Source organism: Littorina saxatilis, linkage group LG2, assembly GCF_037325665.1.
Source record: "Littorina saxatilis isolate snail1 linkage group LG2, US_GU_Lsax_2.0, whole genome shotgun sequence".
NCBI lineage: Eukaryota > Metazoa > Mollusca > Gastropoda > Littorinimorpha > Littorinidae > Littorina > Littorina saxatilis.
Genome location: NC_090246.1, coordinates 91,828,929 through 91,837,686, shown reverse-complemented (window position 1 = coordinate 91,837,686; position 8,758 = coordinate 91,828,929). Strand labels below are relative to the sequence as shown.

The window sequence follows — 8,758 nt, the reverse complement described above, 5'->3', positions numbered from 1 at the left end:
GATGTTTCCAAGCATGCTAAAATTCCAAAACTAATTGTGAGGTACCAGGGATGAGACGAGGTGTACGAAGCAAAACTGGGTCCCACCCAACTTGATGGAAACCAGCCGCGGGATTTGATTAGTTGAAATCACAACACATTTCTATTTCAACCAATCCTACACCTCGGCTGCGCACCACCCAGGTTCGCCTCGTGCACCTTAGTCCTGGTTGCCGTTTCTCAAGTCTGTACTTTCATTTTCAGTTCACGAAGGACGTAGGTGGCCCTGCCTTGCTTTCAACAGCCGGAGTAGCAAGAGCTGTATGAGAGGGAGGAGAAGCCGGGAGATTAACCGGCAACTCCTCCAACTCTGAAAAGCTCACGCCGTTCGCCCCAACAAGCGCAGGCGTTGTGGCAGCGAAAGGCGCTTGATTTCCAACTGCCGTGGGATACTGGGCTTCGTACGAAGGCGTGGTGGGAGCGCCGATAGCCGCTTGATTTCCAACTGCCGTGGGGTACTGGGCTTCGAACGCAGATGTTGTGGTTGCGCTGAGCGCTTGATTTCCAACTGTCATTGGGAACTGGGCTTCGTAGGCAGGAGGCCCGGGCACCGAGGCAGGGGCCACTGCATCAGGGGTTGAAGGCATGACGAAGACTCGTACACTGGGGGCTGAGGTCTGAGGTGGTTGGTGCTGGTTCATGCGGAAGGAAGCTTGCGGTGGTGGTGGGTGTGGTGGTGGAGCTCCTCTGGTGGTCATGATGTAGCTGTTGCTGGCGTCGGTGGGTGAATGCGGCGGTGGGCCCACGGCAGTAGGGCTTGCCTGGAAAGTGGCAAAAAAATGGGAAGTTACAAAAAGATATTATATTGTTTAATAGGGTTGTGGATCTGGATCAGTAGGAATATGAGTCGAAAGCGTGAAATTTGTCCCCATAATTTCGGGAGTTCCAGTTTTTCCGCGAGAGTTACCTTTTACTAGCTTGGTCATTCTATTATGACTACTACTATGACGGCTTACACGCGCCAAAACCTGGGGTTACGAATAGTACGTGAAAATGTCAAATATCACATGTTCTGCGTAATTCAGAGCGATAATGTTAACTGACGGTGTTAATAACTATTTTCAGTTTTGTCTTCGGTTCACCATAGCGCCAATACCATAATTAAACATGGTCACCTGATAATTTAACATGATCACTTGATAATTCAAGATGATCACTTGATAATTACAATGTTCACGTGAATATTAATAATTCTAAGTTCGGACCCAATTCCAGAGAGACTAATAGAGCCGGCTAAAACTGAAAATTAAACATTATCTCAGAACTAAAATGGTAATTTCAATTATATTTTTAATGTTCTCATGAAAATGAAAATTCTCACATTAAACATTATCTGAGGAAGAAAATGGTAATTTTCAAAGATATTTGTAACTTTTTCATGAAAAATGAAATTGTAATTTTAATTATGTGGTTTTGGTGCTAGTAAGCCGCCATACACACCACTGACCAAGGGCAGCAGCGCCTTGTTGTGGGCAGCGACGATAATGGCGGCCACAGTGGACAGCAGACATCCGCACAGGTCAACGGCTAAGGCCCACGACACGTGGCTAGTGGCGTACTGCGGGTAGTAGTCGGTCCAGTGGTCAACCAACTGACCAGGTGAAATCGGACTGTTCCCTCCGACTGTGGTGTTGACCGCGTAGGCTATTGTTCCGATCAGACCGAGCAGTCCTGTGGACATTTCATGGTTTTTTTCCAATTTTCCCTACATTTTCTTCTGTCTTTTTTTTCTCATTTTCTTACTTCAATTTCCCATTGCTGGGAAATTCGGGTCGCTTCCTCACATCGGAAAACTAGCAGTAACAAGAGTCACGCTTTTGTGTGCGTGTTTCGGCGTGTTCACTTGCACTTCTTGCAGAATGACCAAGGCCATCCATCCCCCTCCCCCTTCCCTCACCCCCCCCCCCCCCCTTGCCTCCGTTGTATTGTATTGTCCCAGAATTACATTAATTTGATAAGACCATATACCTATGATTGTACCGATAAGACCGATCTTTCACACACACACACACACACACACACACACACACACACACACACACACACACACACACAACCACACGACAAAGACAGAAACGCTAAACGACGAACCGGATGCTCCAGCGACGATCTCGACCAGTCTGTTGTGAACGTGGTCGTCCTTGACCCAATTCAGCATGATGACGTAGCAGGAGGAAGCAACCAGACCGATCATGCCCAGGCATTGCAACGCTCTCACCGCTAGGAACCAATCTGCAAACAAGTACAGAAACCGCTCAGACCATTGAAGGGAATTTAAAAAGCAACAACCAACCAACACCGCTCAGTGTATTGAACGGAACAGCTAAAGCTCTCAACGTGCGCAGAAGGGGTCGCGGAAGGAATAAATAGGAAGAAAATGAGAAATCAAGCATGAAAATGACGTCTAAAAAACAGATTTTGTCAAAAAGGTCCAAGTCTTTGATACCGCCTCAGTTGCTGAGGGAAAACAAGAAAACAACAACAACAACAACAACAGCAACAACAAAACAAACAAGAAATTCCTACGAGGTAGTAAAAACACCCCCGTCAAAGGGAAATAACCTTCTCAGTTGGTGGCAGTGACTGACTGAGAATGGTTATTTCCCTTTGACCATTAAGATGTTCCTTGTATAAGTCCTTGTATAATTTTAATCCACCAATAACTCCCTAACTGTGTGCTTGACTGGTCCCAATTTTTGTAAGGCCGTCTCATGAATGTATAGAACCTGTTCACCAAGTTTGGTGACGATCGGTCCGTTCATTCTTGAGATCTATATGCGAACACAAACAAACAAACAAACAAACAAACACATCGAGCGAAACCTATACACACCCCTATACCGGGGGTGTAAAAACAAACAAAAAACAAAAACTACATGCACACCGGAGAGAGAGAGAGAGAGAGAGAGAGAGAGAGAGAGAGAGAGAGAGAGAGAGAGAGAGAGAGAGAGAGAGAGAGAGAGAGAGAGAGAGAGAGAGGAGGGGGGGATCTTGCGACCTACCGACCCTTTTCTTAATTGTGAGGAATGATATTGTTCATGATTTGCAGCAACTGTTTTCTGTACCTGTGTGGTGCTGTGCTCACTGCTGCGTTGTGCTCTGTTGTGTAACACACAATACAGAGAAGGAAACAAAAAACTTGCACAAACAAGAAGAGCCACAAAGATAACACAAACCCCAAAGAACATTCATCACACACACTTTCACCACAATAAAAACGAAAAATCACCATGCGTTTTGTCGCCCGCAGGTTCACACTTCATATGTCCAGCGTTGTCCTGCATACAAGTTGACCACAAGCCTTGGTGTCCCTGCCTCACCATTTGACCCCCTGGCCACAGGCTAGCCATGGGCATAGGGTCGTAGACTGGGTAGTGACCCACAAGGGACACGCTGACCGCTGTCCAGTTGGGCGAGGAAAAGCCGACGATGAAGAGTATGCAGCCCATGAAATGGAGGATCACTCCCGCCTTGTAGCCGCTGGACCGTCTTGCGAACACGGACATGGTGAGAAGGTATTAGTTTTCTTACTTTCTTTGTTTAATTGTTGGTTATTTTTCGTTTCTTTGTTTTCTTTACCGTTCTTTCTTTTCTTTACCGTTCCTTGTTTTCTTCTTTGTTTATATTACCGTTCTTTGTTTTCTTTACCGTTCTTTCTTTTCTTTACCGTTCCTTGTTTTCTTCTTTGTTTATATTACCGTTCTTTGTTTTTCTTTACCGTTCCTTGTTTTCTTCTTTGCTTTCTTTGCCGTTCTATGTTTTCTTGTTCTTGCTTTTTAACCTCCTTCTTCTTCTCCTTGTTTCTCGCCTTGAATTTTCTTTTTTAATGTTATTTGTATTTGCTTTTCTGTGGTCTAGACAAATGTCTGTATTTAATCCTCTATCAGTGACTTCAACTGGAAGCCAGTTCTACTTAGACCGGGTCAAAAGGCGCCAATAGCAAGTGGCGAACTGAAGGTTTTTAGCAACAGGTACACAGTACAGCTGTTGTAGCTCTCGTGGGATCTTCCAAACGATTAAATCATTAAAGGCTCAGTCCTTACCATGGAAACAATTCAGTTCTGGCCAGACTTTTACATGGGGTAATGCTATCTCTCCCACTGGTCAGGCTTTACATGGGTTAATTCTATCCCTCTCTTTGGCTAGGCTTTTACATGGGGTAATGCTATCCCTATCTTTAGCTAGGCTTTTACATGGGGTGATGCTATCCCTCCCTCTGACCAGGCTTTTACAAGGGGTAATGCTATCCCTCCCTCTTGCCAGGTTTTTACAAGGGGCAATGCTATCCCTCCCTCTTGCCAGGTTTTTACAAGGGGCAATGCTATCCCTCCCTCTGACTAGGCTTTTACATGGGGTAATGCTATCCCTCCCTTTGACTAGGCTTTTACAAGGGGCAATGATATCCTTCCACGTGGATACATACCCAAATCAACAGATTGAAAGTTTACTGTGAAGAGTGTGCATTTTTTTGAATGAATGAATTTCACAGATAGCCACAAGTGCCTTAAAAAAGATTGAGAAATAAAATCTCTACACTGCACAGAAATCACCCAGGCTGTTGGTTTCTGGTATGTGTCCAAGTGGACGGATGTTCTGATCCTTTTCTTTCTTTATTTATTTGGTGTTTAACGTCGTTTTCAACCACGAAGGTTATATCGCGACGGGAAAGGGGGGAGATGGGATAGAGCCACTTGTCAATTGTTTCTTGTTCACAAAAGCACTCATCAAAAATTTGCTCCAGGGGCTTGCAACGTAGTACAATGTATTACCTTTCTGGGAGAATGCAAGTTTCCAGTACAAAGGACTTAACATTTCTTACATACTGCTTGACTAAAATCTTTACAAATATTGACTATATTCTATACAAGAAACACTTAACAAGGGTAAAAAGAGAAACAGAATCCGTTAGTCGCCTCTTACGACATGCTGGGGAGCATCGGGTAAATTCTTCCCCCTAACCCGCGGGGGGTATGTTCTTATCCCATGTAAAGAGCTTAGTCAGGTATGAGATAGCGAGCGGAGAGTTTTCAGGGGAAGGACAGTGCCTGTAAGTATGGGTAAAAACGGCGATGACCGAAACTTGCTATCGTGATTGGAAAAAGGAGGGGCCGCAATGCTTGTTCAGCCTTCAGACGGGCGGTTTAATGACTGCAGTCGGTGACACATAATTGCGGTGTTTTGGTTATCGTAACTTAGGTGTTTTAAGCACTAATTATCGCACCTAGTTCAAGGGTCGAATCTTCCAGAGGGGATTGTGTGTTTTTTCTCTGTTACAGAGATGACGAAAGCATGTTTCGATTGTAGAACATATACATTATGTATGTTATTGTATGATTGTCTTGTTGTTGTTGTTTTCTTTTCCTGTATGTTTCCAATAATTATGTTTGTTTGGTTGACGTGTGTGTTGCCTTGTTGGCTTGTTTGAGTTTATGTTTTTTGTTTGTTTTTGTTTGTTTCTTTGTTTGTGTTTGTATGTGTTTCTTCTTTTCGTTTGGGTGTTGGCATGCTTTTTTTTTGTGTGTTTTGTTTTTGTTTGTTTGTTTGTTTGTTTGTTTGTTTGTTTGTTTGCATACTTGCTTACCACTAATAAATCACCGACTGATAGTGTTATCTGTGAAAATTCTCAGGAAGCAAATTATTCTCTTTATTCTTTGATTTAAATCTTGTTCGTGTAAGCGTATACATCTTGTAGACGGATGCATGTTACTGATTAAAAACCCCACAATGATGTGCTTGGCAAATACAAAGAAAAAAAAAAAGAAAAAAAAACGTATACATCTTGTATGTGTGCGTGTGAATGTGTTTGCGCGAGCGCGCGTTTGTATGTGTGTGTGAGTGTGTGTGTGTGTGTGAGTGTGTGTGTTTGTGTGTATGTGTGTGTATGTGTGTGTATGTGTGTGTGTTTGTGTGTGTGTATGTATGTGTGTTAGTGTGTGTGTGCGCGCTTGTGTGTGTGTGTGTGTGTGTGTGTGTGTGTATGTGTGTGTGTGTGTGTGTGTGTGTGTGCTAGTCTCTGTATGTGTTTGTATGTGTTTGTGGGTTGTTTGTGTGTGAAATAAAGACGGTCAGGCACACACACACACACACACACACACACACACAAAACACACACACACACACACCTCCTTAACAAAAATCTAATCAAACCAGAAAACGGATCAAACGAACGCCTTACCAATTTATTTGTTTCAAAACATACTGCTTGTCTGACAACAAGCCACCAGACATCTTATAATAGCATCCAAAATCACTGCAGTTCACACTAATGACACTCACCATCAATTGCATTTATTTCCAGTGGTGCAGAAAATGTTTCAAAGGGCTAATGAGACATTTCTTCACAACAAACACCACACGTTATGAACTGATTGCATCACGTTGATCTCGTAGAAAGAAGCCCCCAGTGGCAACCAAACTCCAGTCGAACCTGTCTATAACGGCCAATCAAGGGACTCGCCAAAGAATGTCGTTATAGACAGATGATTGCTATTGAAATGTGAAATATATATTTACAGCAAAACAATCGACGGGGATCTTCAGTTTCGGATGGTCGTTGTGGCCAGTTAGTTGTTATTGAGAGGTGGCTGCCAGGGCAGGTTCGATTGTATGACCAAGCCTTTACTTGTGATCCTTTTTATATTTAGTCAAGTTTTGACTAAATATTTTAACATCGAGGGGGAATCGAAACGAGGGTCGTGGTGTATGTGCGTGTGTGTGTGCGTGCGTGCGTGTGTGCGTGTGTGTGTGTGTGTGTAGAGCGATTCAGACTAAACTACTGGACCGATCTTTATGAAATTTGACATGAGAGTTCCTGGGTATGAAATCCCCATACGTTTTTTTCATTTTTTTGATAAATGTCTTTGATGACGTCATATCCGGCTTTTCGTGAAAGTTGAGGCGGCACTGTCACGCCCTCATTTTTCAACCAAATTGGTTGAAATTTTGGTCAAGTAATCTTCGACGAAGCCCGGGGTTCGGTATTGCATTTCAGCTTGGTGGCTTAAAAATTAATTAATGACTTTGGTCATTAAAAATCGGAAAATTGTAAAAAAAAAATAAAAATGTATAAAACGATCCAAATTTACGTTTATCTTATTCTCCATCATTTGCTGATTCCAAAAACATATAAATATGTTATATTCGGATTAAAAACAAGCTCTGAAAATTAAATATATAAAAAATATTATCAAAATTAAATTGTCCAAATCAATTTAAAAACACTTTCATCTTATTCCTTGTCGGCTCCTGATTCCAAAAACATATAGATATGATATGTTTGGATTAAAAACACGCTCAGAAAGTTAAAACAAAGAGAGGTACAGAAAAGCGTGCTATCCTTCTTAGCGCAACTACTACCCCGCTCTTCTTGTCAATTTCACTGCCTTTGCCATGAGCGGTGGACTGACGATGCTACGAGTATACGCTCTTGTTGAAAAATGGCAGCTACTTGACTAAATATTGTATTTTCGCCTTACGCGACTTGTTATATTTAGTCAAGTTTTGACTAAATATTTTAACATCGAGGGGGAATCGAAACGAGGGTCGTGGTGTATGTGCGTGTGTGCGTGTGTGCGTGTGTGTGTGTGTAAAGCGATTCAGACTAAACTACTGGACCGATCTTTATGAAATTTGACATGAGAGTTCCTGGGTATGAAATCCCCATACGTTTTTTTCATTTTTTTGATAAATGTCTTTGATGACGTCATATCCGGCTTTTCGTGAAAGTTGAGGCGGCACTGTCACGCCCTCATTTTTCAACCAAATTGGTTCAAAGTTTGGTCAAGTAATCTTCGACAAAGCCCGGACTTCGGTATTGCATTTCAGCTTGGTGGCTTAAAAATTAATTAATGACTTTGGTCATTAAAAATCGGAAAATTGTAAAAAAAAATAAAAATTTATAAAACGATCCAAATTTACGTTTATCTTATTCTCCATCATTTGCTAATTCCAAAAACATATAAATATGTTATATTCGGATTAAAAACAAGCTCTGAAAATTAAATATATAAAAATTATTATCAAAATTAAATTGTCCAAATCAATTTAAAAACACTTTCATCTTATTCCTTGTTGGTTCCTGATTCCAAAAACATATAGATATGATATGTTTGGATTAAAAACACGCTCAGAAAGTTAAAACAAAGAGAGGTACAGAAAAGCGTGCTATCCTTCTTAGCGCAACTACCCCGCTCTTCTTGTCAATTTCACTGCCTTTGCCATGAGCGGTGGCCTGACGATGCTACGAGTAAAATGGCATTGCGTTCAGTTTCATTCTGTGAGTTCGACAGCTACTTGACTAAATATTGTATTTTCGCCTTACGCGACTTGTTGTTTTTCAAATAAGAACCCGATAAGACATGACGCCGAAACCCAACAGTGAATGCAGTGGAACCCCCTTTTTAAGACGCCCCCCCCCCCAATTAAGACTTCCTCCTTTTTAAAACCTTCCGTTTCTCAGATGCCAATCAATCAATCAATATGAGGCTTATATCGCGCGTATTCCGTGGGTACAGTTCTAAGCGCAGGGATTTTTTTTTTATTATTATTATTTTTTTATGCACATGTTCAAGGCGCAGGGATTTATTTATGCCTTGTGAGATGTTCTGTTCACAACCTCTGTAAATTTAACTCCATTTTAAGACTCCCTCCATTTTAAGACCTGATTTTCTCCGTTGTTTTGTAGGTCATAAATGGGGGATTCCACTGTAATGCAAACGATC

General features: G+C 41.9%; 1 protein-coding gene across 1 annotated transcript; it reads right to left on the bottom strand.

Annotated features, from left to right (window-relative positions):
* Window positions 1–238: 238 nt before the first annotated feature.
* On the bottom strand, window positions 239–5,770 carry LOC138954772 (uncharacterized). The gene is made up of 4 exons (XM_070326545.1): window positions 3,268–5,770; window positions 2,130–2,270; window positions 1,486–1,709; window positions 239–799 (listed from the first exon to the last, which is right to left on the bottom strand). The coding sequence occupies exons 1-4, from the start codon at window positions 3,542–3,544 to the stop codon at window positions 239–241; spliced, it is 1,203 nt and encodes a 400-aa protein (XP_070182646.1). The 5' UTR covers window positions 3,545–5,770.
* Window positions 5,771–8,758: the final 2,988 nt, after the last annotated feature.

Coding starts and splice junctions, on each gene's coding strand:
- LOC138954772 (XM_070326545.1), bottom strand. CDS start 3,544: ATGTCCGTGTTCGCAAGACGGTCCAGCGGCTACAAGGCGGGAGTGATC. Junction 1,710..2,129: donor GATCGTCGCTGGAGCATCCG/GTTCGTCGTTTA, acceptor AAATGTCCACAG/GACTGCTCGGTCTGATCGGA. Junction 800..1,485: donor ACAAGGCGCTGCTGCCCTTG/GTCAGTGGTGTG, acceptor GCCACTTTCCAG/GCAAGCCCTACTGCCGTGGG.